The 20,443-nt window shown below is 28.7% G+C and overlaps 2 protein-coding genes across 3 annotated transcripts; both read left to right on the top strand.

The window, feature by feature from the left end:
* Nucleotides 1–3,415: 3,415 nt before the first annotated feature.
* On the top strand, nucleotides 3,416–11,111 carry LOC108763481 (17-beta-hydroxysteroid dehydrogenase 13-like). The gene is made up of 8 exons (XM_018511129.1): nucleotides 3,416–3,513; nucleotides 5,884–6,027; nucleotides 7,806–7,957; nucleotides 8,160–8,337; nucleotides 8,570–8,699; nucleotides 10,409–10,535; nucleotides 10,664–10,789; nucleotides 11,045–11,111. The coding sequence occupies exons 2-8, from the start codon at nucleotides 5,890–5,892 to the stop codon at nucleotides 11,109–11,111; spliced, it is 918 nt and encodes a 305-aa protein (XP_018366631.1). The 5' UTR covers nucleotides 3,416–3,513; nucleotides 5,884–5,889.
* A 2,867-nt stretch (nucleotides 11,112–13,978) lies between these two features.
* Nucleotides 13,979–19,865, top strand: LOC108763638 (short-chain dehydrogenase/reductase family 16C member 6). 2 transcript variants are annotated; one of them, XM_018511442.1, is made up of 6 exons: nucleotides 13,979–14,073; nucleotides 17,370–17,513; nucleotides 17,952–18,106; nucleotides 18,208–18,385; nucleotides 18,751–18,880; nucleotides 19,741–19,865. In XM_018511442.1, exons 2-6 carry the CDS (start codon nucleotides 17,376–17,378, stop codon nucleotides 19,863–19,865), a joined length of 726 nt encoding a protein of 241 aa, XP_018366944.1. In that variant the 5' UTR covers nucleotides 13,979–14,073; nucleotides 17,370–17,375. The 2 variants fall into 2 exon arrangements, with proteins under 2 accessions (XP_018366944.1, XP_018366951.1); XM_018511449.1 differs by lacking the exon at nucleotides 13,979–14,073 and adding an exon at nucleotides 16,894–16,965.
* Nucleotides 19,866–20,443: the final 578 nt, after the last annotated feature.

The raw sequence follows: 20,443 nt of genomic DNA, 5'->3' as shown, positions 1-20,443 counted from the left end.
AAAGAATTATGAATATTACGTGTATAGCATGCATAAAGAAATTTATGTAACGAAAATTGGAATTTTGGTATGACAAGTATCAATAATAATATATATTACGCCAAAAAATTAAGAGATCATTTTCTCTGCATTATAAAAATAAGCAATTTTAAAAAAAGTGCAACTTTGTTAAAAATAATCATAATAAAATGACCCAAAATGTTTGAAATCTTTACTTTTTAGATTGTTTATTCAAATAAAATCTGATCTTAAATAAGATTTTTTACAAAGTTCACGATACAAATTTTAAAATTTTTTACAAACTTTGCAAAGTTCTATGGAGTGAATTAAAAAATTTCATACAAAAGTAATTTGTAAAAGAGAAGTGCCGTATTACGGTATTGCTGCGATTCGTTTAGAGCGCCGAGATACTACCATGTTCTCATTATGAAAAATATACTTATTTTATCAAAATAATGATTTTGTGTTTTTTGTTGTATGCGTTTTGTATTTTTGTACTTTAAATAAATTAATGATTTTTTAAAGATCTGTCTCTCGAGAAAATTAAATTTTAAATTAATCTAATATAACCCATATCAAAAAATTGTTACCTACCTCACATCTTAACTTAACTTTACGAAAAGTATGTGAGGCAGTCGTGCTTAAGTTTTTCTGTGTGTCATATAGCCCTAAACAAATCAGCTAATTATAGTAAAGTAATAAGATCATAAAGATAATAACATAAGCAGTAACAAATTCAAAATGTTGGTGTGTTTACTACTAACATCTTACTACTTTCGTCTATATTTATGTTTTTTTAATGTGTCCTTATGCAGACACTGACACTGTAACATCGTGCGCTAATTGATGAAAAATGAATTATGGGATTTTTAATTTATTCTTATCACTCATTTTTCATCAATTATACGCTCTGTGTGTTAAAGCATCGGTGTCTACATGAGGATCTGGACTTATCAATCTAGTAATAATATAGATAATAATATCTTCATGTCTAAGCATTGTGGTTCATTGTGTCGATGAGATATCATTAATTAAAGATAGCCAGCCTTAAATAAATTTCCGTGATCAGTGGGACTCGAGGAGTCCAAAGATATTATAATTAAAGAACGATGACATTATATCGATAATTGATATAAATTTGCTATTATATAGAGATAATAACTGTAGAGAAAAATATTGTAATTTTGCGGCAATATATAAGATATTATAGCATTAAGTATGCATACTTATTTATACAGCATTTATATAATAAAGATGAATTTAGTAGTGCATTGATGATCAAACTTGGACAATAATGTATATATATATATATATATATATATATATATGTATATGTATATTAAGTTTTAATCATATATACATGTTTTTTTCTCAGAATGACGTATGCAGAAGAATAATAGCGCAGTATAAAGTCCAGATAAAATTATATCCAGATAAAATAATACAATATAAAACGTGTACATTGTAAAATTGATGATATAAAATTAAAAACGGACAATGATCTTGACAGTTGCGAGTCACAATATACACGTTTTACACTGTATCATTTTATTCTCTCTCTCTCTCTCTCTCTCTCTCTCTCTCTCTCTCTCTCTCCACCCCCACTCCTTTCCCCTCTACGTCTTCTATCTCACCTTTCTCCTCTTCTCTTTCTAATTTATCTATTCTCTACATTTATATTAAAATTACAACTTTTATTTTAACCGGTTACGTGATAAGGCATTAACATGCATAGATTTCTTCGATGTAGGCGTTTATCCAGAAGATTAAGATAAGATGGAGAAATAAAAAAGTTTTTAAATTTAAAGTTTACACTTTAATTTTCCTTCTGATAAAGTTTTCTATATTAATTTGTTTTTAAGTTAATATTTTACAAAAAAATATTTTTTTTTACATATAATTGAGCCGTTTATTTTTAAAGTGGCCTAAGTCCATTTTTCAATGTTTTGTCGTGTACAACTTGAAGTTAGCTGTCATAAACATTTTTTTTTTAAATGGACTTAGGTCACTTTCAAAATAAACGGTTCAATTATAAAAAAAATTGTCAAAAAATACAGATTTGTTGAGAAATGAATTAACTTGAAAATACCATAAAATTTTGTACCAGATAGCAAACTTTCCTGATCAGTGCAATAATTAAAAAAATTTGTTCTCTATTTTTCAAAATCTATCCTTCAACATCTGTCATTTTTAAAATCTTTTTTGTAATTCTTTTTTTGTTCTGCTGGTTGCTAAGAGGAATATTTAAGCTTTAATTTGAATTATTCATCCTCAATGATATTTTGCTGTGTTGTCACTATTAAAAGACGTTTTACAAAGTTAAATTAAATTTTAGTGGTCCGTCTTTTGCGTGAGTATATTTCTTATTTAAGTGAATGTACACACGAAATGATAGAAACATAATTTTCAATGGCACAGTTATTCAAGGATATAACTATCGAACGGTTTAGCAGTGTTACCAACTTCTAAAAAGCCTATCAATATTTTGTCTTCCGTATGCTTTTGCCTTAATATTAATTACAAATAATAATTATTACTGAATTTTCCTAATTTATATAATACACAGTTGAGGCGTTATTTGTCCTCAAATTTCTAGATTTTAATATAACTTTTTTTCTCGAAATGAAAGTTAAAATATAGACACCGATTTATTAAAATTTCTACATAATATATTTCTAACATATGTCTATTTAGTCTATTATTATTCTCTACACCTAAACATTCGATTATTAAAAATTTAAGTTCTCTTATTAAATATGTTATTTAATTTAATTTAATAACTCTGCAAAATAAGATACAAACAATACGTAAAAACTTAAAATAATCTAATATTTTTATTTGTTTTATCTTTCTTTACCTTTATCTAATAAAGATATATTTAATGTACACCTACAAAACATTAAAATAAGGCCATTTCTTATTCTATCTTTTACTTATGACAACTGGAATAATGTTTTTACTAAAATTCATTTAACACTGAAATCATTTTCAGTCATAAATATATTATAGCACTACGTACTTCGTATTTTTTAAATAAACTGCAAAGCATTTAGGGTTCATAGCAAATAGACGCCAATTTATTAAAATTTCTACATAACATATTTCTAACATATTTCTACATAATATATTTCTAACATGTGTCTATTTAGTCTGTTGTTATTCTCTACACCTAAACTTATTCGATTATTAAAGTTCAAGTTCGAGCAAATGGTAAACACGTGTACAATTCTGTGTTGTATATTATATAAATATGTGGGGAAAACCTGATAAACACGGCCCTGAGATCAAGTTTAAGATTTCACAAAACCGACAGTTCGTTTCTGGATATCTGCCAGGACACAGGTATCTTACATCTATACAGTTAACTTAAATTTATCTTTGCTTTTATTCGATAACTGATCTGGTGCTGGACTTGGCCTGAATGGGAAAAACGAATACATATTTTAAATATAAATATACAATAAAGTACAACTGTTACGCAGCCGATCGATCGTTGCGAACGTCTGTAATTAGGTAGGTATAATCGAGCACGCGTGTTCGTCAGTTCTCACTTTCGTTGTTGCAAGAAAATGTGTTCTACTTACTATATAATTTCGTCTAGTTTCTACGCAGTAGTCCGGAAAGACATAGTTAAAGTGTGATCTCGTAATCTGGAAAATTCAAATCAAATGCAGGCATTTGTTCGAAAAATTTTTTGTCATAAACTGAACAATTTTATATACTTCATTTCAAGAAATATATATATATATACATATACATTTACATTTAGAGTGAAAACAATCTGTAAATTGTACCAAATAGCTGTTATTTTTTGAAATGTTATGCTGAAAATAGACGGAATGAATTAATACCATATTGTAGAAAAAACTTGTTATTTTTATTAACACATAGTATAAAATATATGCACGTGAACTTGTAAAAAATAAATAATTTTGTAATAAAGCAACAATTCGGCTGATTTTATCGCTCAATAATACGTTTTCGAAATAATAACCACCTAAATTTGCACAATAATCGAGATATTTTTGAAAATTATTATATTTTATAACATTAATAATAATAACTGTGCCTTTAAAAATTCTATTAAATATTTTTTATGAAAATGATTGCTAGTGCTAAAAATATCTAAATATATAAGAATTATACTACTGGTACATGTGATTTCACAATTTTTTCTTATATTTATTTCTCTACAGATTTATAAATATTTATGTATAGATCTCAAGTAAAGTCTCGAATAAAACATTACAGCAAAAAAATTCTCAACAAAAATAATTTTAAAAAATAATTACCATTTTTTTATTTGATCAGCACTTAATTTCCAAAATAAGGATTTGAAATTGATCAATTTAGAAAAAACATAAAACATACAGTACAAGCAATAGAAGTCAACGCTGGTTATCAATTAGCGCAATTCTTCCTAATATTAAAAATATAAACCTTGATTTTTTGAACGTTTCTACTCATAGTTTGAGTTTTCATCAGCAATCTTTCCCCCTAGCGCAACGGTTGGAGTATTGCATAACAAAATAATATCTCCAACGTTTTTCCTATCAAACCGTTTTTCCTATCAAATCTATTGAACCGTTAACTATTGTGAGGTAAGTCACATACTCACAAAGTTAGAAAGTAAGTGACAATGAGAACTCAAAGGCTGCGTTCGGAAATATCACTCGTTGGTGTGCTTCGGTGATTTCGGTGGAAAAGTAGTAGAGATTGCGTGTGCCTTTGAGTGTTGAGTGTTCCCGAACGCTTCCTGTATACTTTGTGTAAAAATGGACGACGAACGCCGCCAAAAAAATTTCATTACATAACAACTAATATAATAATCTAAGTAAAATTGTAAAGGTTCTAATAAATTACATCAATAATAATAAAAAAGAAAAGCCTTTATGTGCCGATGCTGGAAGTTATTGCGATTCAATTTATTTCATATAATACAAATGAAAATTATACGTTTCGATCCACGGATAGGGTCCTTTTCAGTAAGTACATTAAATTACAATAATATACAAAAAACGAATATCGGTAATTACGAACAAAGAATTATAAGCTATATATATGTCAAGTTAAAAAGGTTCATATTTGTGAGATGAAGATGTTTCTTAAAATTTTTTTACCGATATTCATTTTTTGTATTATTGTAATTTAATGTACTGAAGAGGACCCTATCCGTATGTCAAAACGTATAATTTCGATTTATATTATATGAAATAAATTGAATCGCAACAACATCCAGTGTCGGCTCATAAAGGCTTTCTTCTTATTATTATTGATAATATAATAATGGTAATAACATAACGTATCTAATGATATAATAATATAGCAAATAATTCACCTTGTACAAGTAAATTTCCATCGGAATTAAACATAAGGACGTCTCCGTTCATTACGGCTTGATGCCGACCTTCTATCAAAATATACATTATTCTTTGCTATCGACTAGGTTAACAATACCACACATCCCGAAAAGGTTATAACGAAAGTAACCAAACAACAAAAGACCGGTTCACACCGACTCCTCTTACTTTTACGACGGGTGGATTAGTGGCACTCGGTGTGACTCTTTTTACGTTTCCGAACGATCTCACCCGAATGCACACCGAGTACATACCGAGTTTTCCGAATGGCTGGTGTGCATTAGTGGCACACTAGTGCGAATTTCCGAACGCAGCCAAGCTCACACAATCGAGTTCTCATTGCCACTCAGCTTTCTAACTTCGTGAGTATGTGACTTATCTCACAACAGTTAACTCAAGTTAACTCAAGTATTAAGCCATTATTTACCTCTATGTTCAATTCCTTTTATTCCTTCAGTTTATTTATTATGGATATATTGTTAATATTTGACATATTCATATAAGAAAATAACTAATTTTTCAGTTCATCATGAATGCATTTAATATCATACAAATTTTGTTAAACGTATCGCGACTTATATTGCAAATTCTTTACTACATCTGCCAGAGTATGTACTACAGCATCTTTGGATTAGAAGAAAAGAATGTGAATGGTGAGATTGTTTTGGTATGTACAAAAAATATAACGTTTATTGCAACAGTAGATATTTAATATTAAAAGCTATTAAAGTATCGATTTGAAAAAATTTAAGATTGACGAAGAAATTAAATAAATACGTTTTAATAATAAAATTAATTTATATGTTTATGTATTTAACCAGTGTTGGAATATACGTATCTAGGTAAAAGTATCTAGATACAGTATCTAAATACTTTAGCTGTATCTAAGTGCATTATCTAGATCCTTATAGGCGAAGATACCTGTATCCGTATCTAGTTATTTTTGGATACAGTACCTTTTAAAGTTTAAATACATAGATATAAGGTATTTATACACAAATACTAAAGCCGTCATTAATAGCTCCTGTAGACAGAACGCGGCAATGCTTGCCGTGCGGCGGAAGTTAACGCGATAGCCAATCAACGTCTCGTCAATCAATTGTCGATAATATCAGCGTTCTTCACTTACCTCCGGGTCGTATCTGTACGATAATTTGTCCAGACGCAAATTTGCCCAAGGCAATTTGCGAGAAACTCCAGAAACTTAAATTAAAAAGCACTGAAATTGAGTTTCTAGTTGAATATGTCTCCGTAATGGAACCGATCGCAAAGTCTTTAGATTTCTTGCAAAATGAATACATTTGCTATTTAGGCTACGTATAATTCCTACCTTACTTCAAATTAAAAAAAAACTTTAAATTCACTAAGTCATCTAATTTACTGCACAGCGCTTAAAAGAAGAAACCGATTGTCCACACAATTAGTTTGAAATTTTATTAATGTTAAAAAAACATGAGAAATAGCAATGTACAACATTACAAAGTTATATTTTGTAGTCTCTATGTTTTTTGAAGATGTTAGAGAGATCTCTACGTTTTTTTTAATATGTTCGAGAAAGAGAGAGATTTTTTTATATATTAAAATAAACAAATAAAGATAAAATGTGATATTTAATTTACGTTGCTTATTATTCTCTCTTGTTTTCCTCTAATTTTTCTTTTTTTTTTTTTTGTTGAAAGTATCTAAGAAGTATTTAAATTTTCAGATACTTTTTATTTATATCTGTATCTATACCTAGGTAATTGTAAAAAATGTATCTATACTTATATCTAAATACTTTTCCCGCACAATACCTATATCTATATCTAGATACCTTCCAAACGGTATCTGTTCCAACACTGTATTTAACTTATCTTAACTTTATATACAATATACATATACGAAACAATAAGAGATAATGAAAATTTTTTCTTTTTAATTAGTAAATATATTAATTAAGATAAATATATGTTTAATATACGTTAAGGTAATATTAAAATAGATATAATGCAATATTAAAGATTAATCTCTTATGATATCATTTCCTTATTTTAAAAGTGATATATATATAACTAAAAAAAATTAAGTTTCCTATAAAAGAGGAAAAACTACTTTTCAACTTGATAGAAAATTATTGAGTCAAATAATATCGATAAAAGAATATTATTGTTAGCATAATCAAGTAGTATTTTTGTCACGATCCTTAAGACTCTTTTTAAGCTGTGGCAACTTTGACAAAATTTTATAAGGTTAAGTTTATTTTTTATAATTGATAGGATAATGTTTACTTAACATGTTCATAATAATAATTCAAAAGTTATAATTTTTTAGTTGTCACTTTTAAAGTAAAGAAGCGATATCAAATAGCGTAAAACAATTTGTATACAGTGTAAACAATTTGTATTGAGTGAATAAGTTTGTTTCATAGTAATTATATTTTTATATTATGTTTGTTACATCTACAAGATAACAGGTGCAGGTCATGGTATAGGAAAGGAGTTGGCGATTCAATACGCGTGCTTAGGTGCAAAAGTCGTGTGCTTAGACATAAACAAGCAAACTAATGAGCTAACAGCAATGGAGATTAAAGAAATTGGCAAAGATGCATATGCATATGAGTATGTTCCTGTATTAATAACAAAACATTTCCGTTAAATAACGAAAGATCACATCCCCAATTTTGTTCCACGTCTCTTTCTAAATATTTAGTCAATATAATTAATTTATTATTTTACTAATATCGGCACGCGCATAAGAGAAGTGTCATAATATATTTACAGTATATCGAATAATCAATGCTAATCAAAATTTTGCTTACAGATGTGACGTGACTAAAAAAGAAGATGTTTTTGCAGTAGCCAAAAAAGTAAAGGAAGAAGTCGGTGATGTCACAATTTTAGTTAACAATGCCGGCATAATGCCATGCTATGGTTTTTTAGATCATACGGATGATAAAATCATACAATTGTTCAATATTAATGTGTTAGGACACTTTTGGGCAAGTTAAAATTGACCATATATATAATAAATATTAAATTATCTTTGCCCTTGAATAAATGATGTTTTTTTTATTTCATATTTCTTCAAAATAATTATTTAAGGATTTCCAACAATCATAGATTAAAAAGTTGTCTTTCTCACAAAAATTAGCTTCAATTATTATTAATGCTAAAATATGCAAAATGTTACGAACATGATATCACATATAAACTACTATGCAATTTTTTCAGATGTTGCAAGCATACTTGCCAAGTATGATGAAAAGAAATTATGGTCACATTGTTGCGTTGTCATCGCTAGCAGGCATTGTAGGATTTCCATATTTAATTCCTTATTCTGCTACAAAACATGCAGTTCAAGGTAAATCTGATTTTTTCTGAAGCTTTAAATTATGCCCACAATATTAAAAATTACTCCGCGATTTTGAACAGAAAAAGAATTAATGTTGAAACAATTCGGTCATAATTATATAATATAAAGCCTTGTAATAAGATTTTTTTTTTTATTCGGAGACCGACAAGAATTAAACACTAAGTACAAGCGTATTCAGGCCTGTGAATGAGCGTATTGCAGGCAACGTGTATAACTAATAATAAGATTTTTTTTTTATTTGGACCGACAAGAATTAAGAAAATATTTTTCGCAATAAATTTATTTAAGGTTTTCAGCACATTGTCAATTTAATTTAACTTGTGATATTATTGCAGTAGTTTAATTGCATTAGATAAAGTCCGGAAAAATTTCGGTGCGCAGTTTGAATAACTACAAAAATATGACATATATGCATGTACATATATAGAATATAGATAATTCACTGAGAATTATTTAGGCAAAAAAGATCTAGCTTTGACCGTCATAGGCTTGAATATGCTTATACTTACAGAGGCATTCATAGTCCGATCTTATTTCAAGATTATCTTAAGTACGGTCTTAAGATGCTAATGGGGTCCTCTGATTGGTTTGTGACTTCTTAAGACCGTACTTAAGACGATCTTGAATATAAGAACTGACTATGAATACCAGCCTTTAGTGTATAAAGCCTTGTATCTCTTCAAGTCCCGACCGAGGTAATATTTTTCGCAATAAATTTATTAACAATTTTAATATATTAACATCTTTATAATATATGATGCTTGATGGTAGCATTAAATTATTAAATTGCTTGTCAATTTAATTGGCGATTACTAGAGTAGTTTTAATTGCGTTTATTTAGTCCGGAAAAACAATTCGGCGCGCAATTGGAAAAAGACTACAATATAGTATATATGCAAGTACATATATAGTATATATTAGTAATTCAAGATTGAATTATTTAAAGCAACGAAGATCCAGCTTCGACCGTAATAGGCGTTTAAATTTCTAGTATTAATTGTGTTTCTCACATATACGGTCTAAAATAAAAATAAAAACCTTGTATCTCTCCTTCATGTCAGAAATTGATTCGAGATCTCGACTAGAGAATGAATTGATTAATTGCATTGACATTGTGACCGAATTGTTTCAACATTAATTCTTTTATCATAGAGTTATTCCATTAAAAAAATATCGAAGAAGATAAAATATATACGACTCGAGAGTAAAATATTCTAATACAAAACAGTTAATTAAACACAGATGTTATACTAAAAAGAAGGAAGTAATATTCACAAGTACATTATTATACTTGGCTTGTATTTTTATATGTAGTATTATGAAACGTTGCACTATCGCATATAACTATCAAACGTATAGTGCCGCGTGATCGGCCGCTCGACCGTCAAATGGCGAGCGATAATGGGGTAACAATGGGCGTCGCTTCGGGAATCGGCTCGAAATGAGCAACTAATTCCGAATTCCGACCACAGGGCTGCGTTAGGAATTACATCCAGATAACTCTAAGCTATAAGTTACGTTACGTATATTATAGCAAAAATGCACCCTAAAGTTATCTAGGCGTAATTCCTGAACGCAGTCCTACTTCATAATATCTATTCTTTTTTTATACTACATTTAGAACTTACGAAAAATAAATAATTTAACTTCACAAACATTCAAGTGTTTCCAGCTTACGTATAAGATTCTATTTTCAGGTATGATGGATGCGCTTGAGACCGAATTACATGTATCTAATGAGGGAAAATCTTTAATCAAATTCACTACTATCTGTCCTTATATGGTAGATACGGGACTTTGCAAAAAGCCAAAAATTAATAAAATGTACGTTTTATAGAAAAAATTAATATAATTAATTTAAACAGATAATATAAATGTAATCACGTATGCAAATATGACAAGCTGGAGTATTAAGATTTAAGATAAGAATAAGCATTTCTATCTAATTGTAGGTTGGAAATGTTTTTACAACTAAGCTCACCTAAAGATGCAGCTACACAAATAATTAAAGCTCAACGACAAAATATAAGTATAAGATCTATACCATCATTTTGGTTACCATTGATAAGATTTGGCAGGTAATTGCAATATTTACATACATATAATTATGTACTAATCCTTTTACAATTAGTATTTTGCAATAATCAGTATATCATAGTATTTGCATAGTATATTATATAATATTTATATGCTTACACACACACGACAAAATTTTATATAATATACAAATGCACAAAAAAATAAATTAGAACGTAACATCGCATTTTGTAATTTTTAATATTCTACATTAACATATAATTAAAATAAATAAAGCAATATAATTTTGTTTTCAGAATTTTACCCGAAAATGCACAAATGGCTGTAAAAGATTTCTTTGATACTGGCGTCGTACCAGAATAATAATAATAAGTATATAGAAAAATCTTGTAGTTATATTTCATCAAACTTTCAAAAATTTATTTTAAAAAATTTACAGAAAGAAGAAACTACTATTATGTTTCAAGTTTTCCTTCGGTAGCGTTATTAATATTAAATGTATTAAAATATGTTTTATAGAATATTTTATATATATAATATATTTAGATTTTTATAATTTAAACAAAGTATATATTTTTCTTTCCCTATTATATGCTTTTTTTTACGTCAATTGATTTATTTCATTACTTATACATAAAAATATTAAGATATAGTTACCAAAAAATAAAAGTTTACGAAATATTTTATATTTCATATCAAAATGTGCTAGAATAAAATATAACATACCTCGTAACGTAAGTTATTAATCTGTAATAATTCTATTTTAAGACTTATATATTTGCTGTAAAAAATAAAAATTTACATAATAATAACGTTTATGTTTTGCTAATTTCTTTCTCTTCCCCTACTATTAAAATAACAAACTTATTTGAAGCAAAAAAATAAGTAAAGAAAATAAAATACTTGATATAGCACCGGTTGTTCCATCTTTTGATATATTTTATCTGTTACATAAATCTGGCAATCCGCGAATGTGATTGGGTAATCTTGCTTCTTATCCAACAGGTAAAATTTGCCAAAAGATGGAACAACTGGGCTATAATGAGGCAAAACTAATAATACGGTCTAGTGCGGTATTATGTATTCCTGATGCAACATCAATGCCGAGTGAACGGGTATTTTCTATTGCTGGCTTGTTAATAAACGACAAAAAGGTCAAGCGTATGTCCAAGTACAGTTAACAATGTGATATTTATTCATGATAACTACGAACTATGTAAACAAATACTATCCCCGCCTGCACTATACGTAACAGAAACGTGCTATTTTGGTCGCAAGGTCACAAAAAATATGTAACGTTTTTTGTACATCGCATAGACGTGTATAGAGAATATAATGTATAGTTGGCAAAATTGATTCTCGAAGAATCTATGGCGGTGTTTAGCGCGGATAAATATAGGAGTCAAATTGGATTGAGTGTACAAACGACAGTGTACAATGAAAAAGTAAGTAATTGTTTTTTATTCTTTTATAATTATAATTATAATGTTTCTCTACGCATAATATTCTCTTTTTCCGCTATTTTTAAACTGAATAATACTAATCGATAGAAAATTTGTCGAGGATCCTAACCGTATTTGTTACATTAACGGTTTTCAATATTTCGACATCAAAGACTTCATATATGACATGATCATAGATGAAGCCTATTGGATAAAATATCAGTTCGTAGTTATCATGAATAAATATCACATTGTTGACTGTACTTGGACATACACTTGACTTTTTTGTTGTTTAATAACAAGCCAGCAATGGAAAATACCCGTTCACATGGCATTGATGTTGCATCGGGAATACATAATACTTTTTTTGCCACTTTATATAACGTAAGCATCATGTTTCCTATTTCTCCAGAAGTCTAAAATATTTGTAAAGTGTGCATGTTTGCTAAATAAAATGATTATCGCCGGCACGATTCGCATTTCGCACGCCGCGGGCCGCGGCATGACTATCAAAATGTTCGGCGGCGGCGGCGTGGCGCGGCGGCGCACAGCTCTATTGTTTATATAAACATATGAAAAAATTCCGATTACATTAATTATTCTTTAAGGTCCAGTTCCACTACTCACGGTTAACTCTTATACCCAATTTCTTCACCTCTAGATAACTTTATCCAAGAGATATCTCCCAGAGTACAATGGAGATATCTCCTGGATAAGGTTATCCGCAACTTATCCGGAAGTGAAGAAATTGAGCATTAACCGAAGTTCAATTTGTTTCTCATCTCTTTCCAATTCGAGAATTGGAAAGAGACAATGAATAAGTTGAACCTCGGTTAAGAGTTAACCGTGAGTTATGGAACTGGGCCTAGGTCAGGCCTTTCCAACTGTTTCCAACCCTTTGCTCGTGAGTCGAAAACGCTTCCCCCTCTCCGTCATCTCAGTAGAGCGAGACGGAGCGAAAATAACGAAGGATAGGCGCCAAGGCTCCGCCTGAATTCAGGTCTGTCCGAGATTCATAGAATAAAGGAGTCAAGGGAGAACCCATTTCTCAATATACAATTATTGTAGCTGTTTTTTATTATGTTTATTATGCTCAGCAGTGACACCCAAAAATTACAATAAAATTTAATCACAAACGTTTCCACCTTTAATTTAATCATCATGTAATTTTCACAACAACCTATGATGACCAGATTAAAGGTCAAAATTTTTTAATAGATTTTATTGTAATTTTTATTTTATGTGATTGTATATTTATTTCCGCATAAGGCAACAAGCGTTAGCCCAAAAGCCTTTTAATACTTAAATTATTTTAATATTTTTAAAAAATTGTGCAAATAAACTGTCCCGAGAAAAAATGTATTTTATATACAATTGTAAATAATTATATATTGTTAAATTACATTATTAATTCTACATAGTTATATATAATTTTATATACATATAATTGTACTTAACTATTTACATAATTATATATAATTGTATATAAAATGTATCTATATGTACACAATTACATAAAATTATATATAAAACATTTTTTCCTGGGATGATTGTATGCTTAAATAACTGTCTACAAAACATTTTATGAATTTTTATTCTATGAATCTCGTACAGACCTGAATTCAGGCGGAGCCTTGGCGCCTATCCTTCGTTATTTGTTATTTTCGCTCCGTCTCGTTTTACTGAGATGACGGAGTGGAGGAAGCGTTTTCGACTCACGAGCAAAGTGTTAGACAGGTCTGCATCAGATATAAAGAGTGAGAAAAAGTTTAACATGCTTGCGATATACTACACTCTGTTGCATGTATAATACATGAAATATTATTTTATCAGTGTTATTTGTGGAGTGTTAGACAGAAGACAAGGACAGCTATTACGATAAGGTAAAACACAAAATTTATCTTTTGCATACTATAAATAAATATAATAGATTTAATTTTCTGTAATAAAAATATATTAAATTATAAATCCAAAATTAATTTTCTTCGAGAGACATAAAAGCTTGATAATTTTTTTAATTTATAAGAAAATTTTTTTTACAATGCTATTATGTACACTGTAAAAAGTAAAATATTAATTTTAACAACAAGAATACTTATCGACCGTGGATCAATACAAACAATATAATAATTAAACGGCTTCATCCACGTACACAAGCTGAGTTTTGTGCAGGATCATACATTAATCCATATTTATTATAATATATAAAACCAAACGTTTCGGTCTGTCATCAGACCATTTTTAATAGTGTTACATAGAATTGTTAAAAATTTCTCAATAATTTTGAATTTTTACAACCTGAATCATTCTCGTTGTCATTATACATATCGCTGTCCAATAATTAAAATATAATTTTCGAAATATCATAACATTCGTCTACTGCATAAAACCATGGAAAATATAGTATGTCCTATCTGTTAAAATAATTTTCATCCTCGGCACTCCATGAAAGCAAGTCTGCTCTAACTATTAACGAATTATTAATTCAAAATTACATTTACTTTTATATTCTAATTTAAATTAATATTATATAACTACTTACATTATAAGTGAGATTAATAATTATATTATCCTTGGTGATAATCTTTTATCATTCCAATAAATCGACGCATCATTACCTGATACTGATAATTTAATTATTGGACAGCGATATGTATAATGACAACGAGAATGATTCAGGTTGTAAAAATTCAAAATTATTGAGAAATTTTTAACAATTCTATGTAACACACTATTGAAAATGGTCTGATGACAGACCGAAACGTTTGGTTTTATATATTATAATAAATATGGATTAATGTATGATCCTGCACAAAACTCAGCTTGTGTACGTGGATGAAGCCGTTTAATTATTATATTATTAATTTTAACTTACAGTCGTATAGTGGACTTTCTGAGCATGCACAAATGTTAAATTAACACAAAAATGTTAATGTTAACATTTTTACATGTCTCAGAAAGTCCACTATGTGACCTATAAGTTAAAATATAACATTTTATTTGTTACAGTGTAATTATCTATAATTTACTCTTTTTTTGAAAATTTGTTTATATAAAAACATTTTAAACCAAATTATTCCTTTCTTTCTCTCTTTCTTTTTTTCTTAAATTTTATAAAACTTCTCCAGAAGAAAAGGTGTAATATGTATGTTGAGTACTCTGACGGAGAGCTCAGCTGTTTAGACACGTTAGTGTTTGATAAAAGCGATTCGCGGAAATCCTAATTTCGTAGAATTTTGGGATGAAAGTAGTCAGCTTTTGGCTAGATCAGATCCTTGGCGAAATTTGAGACTATCGTTTAAATAGTCTTACAAATATCACAAAAATACGTTACTCTCTTGTGGTTAATGAACAGTTTAACTATCACCTAAATAGACCCGCGATATATAAACACCATTGCATCCGCGCGGCTTCGAATCGGCGACTATTTTGCCAATTACTGTAATTGCTAACCGACGGTCCATTTTCGGATTTCCGCAAAATAAATTTTCTTTGATCAAGAGAAGAACAGAATTTTATTGTGATATTCCAGTGCTTCGGTCCCTTGTTATCCTTTGACGTGATAACGGACCATTGGACGTGAAGCAATTCTATTTCATCGGCCAGATCGGTAATGGCAAGACCATGAATAAGCAACTATATAAAAGTCGAGAATAATCTTTATTACAATTTACTCAGCTTTCCTTATTTTAGCTGTTTTATATTGAATAATTGCATAATGTTTGTCTCTTTTGTTCATAAAAAATAAGCCAATTTGCCAACGCTGACAAGACCATCTCGGTTTATACAAGTTAGTAAAAATCCTTGATATCAGTAAAATTTGACAGCATAAGATGTAAATTTAAAAAAAGGCAAGACTGTACAGGTTCCAAAAAATTTGGTATTATAATGTATGGTATCAACAGAATACTTTTCTATCCCAAACGTTAATTATGCAGCTCTGAAATGTAACATATTATGAAATGGACAGAAATTATACAATGACCTAATACAATATGTAAATAATATTCTGAGATATTAATAATAATAAAAATCATTTTCAAGATTAACGAATTAATTCGACGCATTATTTTAAAATTTCGTTTTTAATGGTACCAATAATGAATGTAAGCTATAAATAAAATATTATTTACAAATTTTCTATTATATTATATAGAGTTAAAAAACTATTCAGCATTTATATGATAGATAGTACACACTATACTGAGTAAAAAAGTGTTAGTGAACATAGGTCGAAACTTCAACCATTACTGTGATATAAGCATTTTTTGCATCATAAATGATTTTCCGACTTCTATGCAAGACTGAGAAAGTTATTTTACAAGTTACTTATAAGTTATTTTTCAGGTTACATTATATGTGTTTGTTACAAAAATTGAGTACAAACAGTAATACAAATTTGGAGCGCGCACACACACACACACACAAATAATAAAATATAAAAAATAAAATATTCAAACTTATTGTATTCAATTTGTATAACAAAAAGTAAATTATAATTAAGTAACTTTCTCAAAGTTGCTTCCTGCTTTTAAGTATCACATGCGATGTTTACAAACTGCATTTTGAATATACTTATTATATTTGACTTCCGTACATCTCATATTTTATAAAAAGATTTCACCGCAGTCAGTTACCATCAACCGGCATTTGCGGATCTATATATTTGATGACTACACAGTTATAACTGATTGCCGGTGAAATCTTCTGTTACGAAGTATGTATGGAAATTGAAGGAAGACATTCAGAACGCATGGCAGTTTATAAACACTGAGGTAAACGTCGCATACGTATAAGAAGCCCGTAAGTTATTTATGATGTTAACATATAAAAATGTTTATATTTCAATAACGGTTTTCGAGCTTTAAGATTTTTTTCCTTATTGTTAGTATGTGCTATATATTATTAGGTATGTGTTATATAAATGTTGAATATTTCTTTTAAACATCCTCTATGGTCTAATATCTTTTTTATAACATTCTATTTCTTACGCAATGTTGACATTAGTAATAAACTGAAAAACAAAGCTATATAATCATTTAATTATACAACAACGTCACAATTACAAAATATATACACATAATCGTATAACAATATAAAGTTTAATAAAAAATAAAATTAACACATATTTTCAACCGATACTAGATGTTCTTATTTTAAAAAATTGTTAATTTTTTAGGCAATCATGGCCGTGGTAAAATATATCTTGTTCTTAACAGAGATTTTATTGCTTATACTTAAAGTTCTATATTATGTTATCAACGATATATACAGATTAATAAGACCAATAAAGAAAAAGAGCGTAGCTAATGAAATCGTTTTGGTACGTATAAAAATCTTAATATATATACACATTTTATAAAAAAAAGTATATACGTATATCCTATGTGACTTACCTAAGCTCTGTGATTTTTTTCTAAAATTTTTTCCAAAATTGAATTCCAATTAACAAATTAATATTTTTTTTAACAAATGTTTTCACATTTATCTCATCTATCTTTTTTCATTACTATAAATAATAAGTATTATTTCAAAAAATGTCGTAAACATAGATAGAAAAATTTGTATTCTAGACTTTAAACTGAGACGCTCTATTTAATACATTTATTTTTATTTATATTTGTCTAATAAAATACGTATTTTATTAAACAAAAAGTTTATTATTTCATTTATAGATAAAAATTTGAAATTATGCTATTTTAAACAAAAAGTTGTAATATGTAATAATTATAGTTTAAATTGTATTTATATATTATCATAGATAACGGGTGCAGGTCATGGTATCGGAAAGGAATTAGCGATCGGTTATGCTTCGTTAGGAGCAACAGTGATATGTTGGGATATCAATGAAGAAAATAACAATAAAACAATGAACGATATTAAAAAAAAAGGAAACGATTCTGTGTATGCGTATCGGTAAATTTATACAATGACAATGCTCCATCAAATACAAACTAGGTCATAATGTAAACGCCTATTAAATTATCAATTCTAATTAAAATCTACGTGTTTTACAGATGTGATGTAGCAGATAAAAAAGAAGTTTTCAGAGTAGCCAAAAAAGTAAAAGAAGAAGTAGGCAACGTAACTATCTTAATTAACAATGCCGGCGTAGTATTTTTTAAACCTTTTCTGAATCAAAGTCCTGATGAAATTACAAGTGTCGTAGACGTCAACTTGACAGCACATTATTGGGCAAGTATATAATATATCAAGAGATATAAAAGTTACAAGACATAAGAAGTAACTATTAATATAATTGACTTTATTTTGGGAAACGGATATATTGCATCAGCTTGGTATATTTGTAAATAAAGTGTGTTGTAACTAAATGATTTAGATCGGTATATGATTAATGGCCGCAGCACAGACTCTTACATAACGCACAGTGCATAAAAGAATCAACCAATCGAAATTCTTCTTTTCCATGGAATGGCAAAAAAGGAAAGATTTTGATTAGTCGATTCGATTATACTATGCGTTATGTGCGTTATGCAAAAGTCTGTGCTGCAGCTACAAGCTTCCGAAAATTACTATTTACAAAGTAATATTACTTTCAGACATTGAAAGCATTCTTACCTAGTATGATCGAAAAGAATCACGGTCATATTGTGGCGGTTTCATCTATAGCAGCATTTTTTGGTTTATGTGGTGGGACAGTTTACTGCCCTACAAAATCTGCAGTTCAAGGTAATTCATTCCTTAATGAATGATTATAGGATGGAGAGAGAGGGAGAGAGTCTTCAGAAATTCAACCGACTTTCAGAGATTGTTGGGAGCACCAAAAGGATCATTTTTTTGCAAATGGAAGCGTATTGTTACATCGCTACGGCAGACAGAGTGTACGAAAAAAAGCACAAAAAAAACCTCTATTTATTTGCGGACTTCAGTTTTATGTACTCCAAACAGTACTGTTGTGTACTGTTGTGAAAACGCGTATTAGATTAAAGTCATCATTGAGGAAACAATAAAGTATTTTATTTCTGATTTTCTTCCTTTCTTACTGAGTGCCAAACTTACTTTGCTTATGAGTTTCACCCAAGGTCAAACACATAAGGTTAGTTAATAAATCTTTTTACACCCTACAACTTTTGTCTGAAACTATTTTTGATTAAACTTATATTTTTTGAGATATTTCGAGGTCTGACCTTTTTCGAACGCTGTCTGCCGTAGCGATATAACGACACGCTTCCGACTCTGGATCCATTTGCAAAAAATGATCCTTTTGATACCCCCGACAATCTCTGAAAGTTTGTCGGTTGAATTTCCGAACACCCTAGATACATACCTTGATACCGCTTTATTTATTGAAATAATTCAGTAGCTATTCATATAACATAACTACTTCTGGAACAAGTTTGTTAGTCATACAATGATTGTACAATAGTACTTAAATTGTACAATAGATAGAATATACATATATGTATATATAACTAATACTTATGTATATAAATACATATATATGTACTATACACATATAATTGACACATAATATGTATGCAAAAATAAAAAAAAAGTATGCTTTTCTAATATATTGATTATATCAACAGCACTTATGGACGCTTTATCGAAAGAATTACATATATTGAGTAACGGAAAATCATCGATTAAATTTACAACCGTTTATCCGTTCTTCGTACGTACCGGATTTGCTAAAAACATACGTCTTAGGTAATATTTTATAACAATATACTATTGTAAACAATTTTTTACATCATTCGTATCATGTGCCTTGTATCACTCACACACACACACACACACACACACACACACACACACACACACACACACACACACACACACACACACGTGCGCAATCCATTCCTTTTATACATTTTTACATATGTACATATATGACGAAAACAAATTTTTATTTTAATAAATCTTTATTGTAATAAGTGTAATAATAAAAAAAAATTGTAATAAGTGCTTTTTATATGTCGTTAATTAACAGTAATTAATTAATAAGATGTTTGTGGCCGTTATCTGTAACAAAATAAGTAATAATATTAAATTTTATTTTACTTACCGATATAGGCTTCCATGGTTAGTACGAGAACTTTTACCGCAAGAAGTGGCTTTGTCAATAATTAATGCGCAAAGACAAAATTATAAAAATCAAATTATACCTTCATATTGGTTACCTGTTTCTGAGATAGGAAGGTATGTATAAATCATGATACAAAAATATTTTATCATAAATATAGGTACATAATATATTTTAAAATATATATAATATTTATATTATATATA

This window comes from Trachymyrmex cornetzi, unplaced genomic scaffold (genome assembly GCF_001594075.2).
Source record: "Trachymyrmex cornetzi isolate Tcor2-1 unplaced genomic scaffold, Tcor1.1 scaffold1118, whole genome shotgun sequence".
Taxonomy (NCBI): domain Eukaryota; kingdom Metazoa; phylum Arthropoda; class Insecta; order Hymenoptera; family Formicidae; genus Trachymyrmex; species Trachymyrmex cornetzi.
This window is presented reverse-complemented; position numbering and strand designations above follow the sequence as displayed.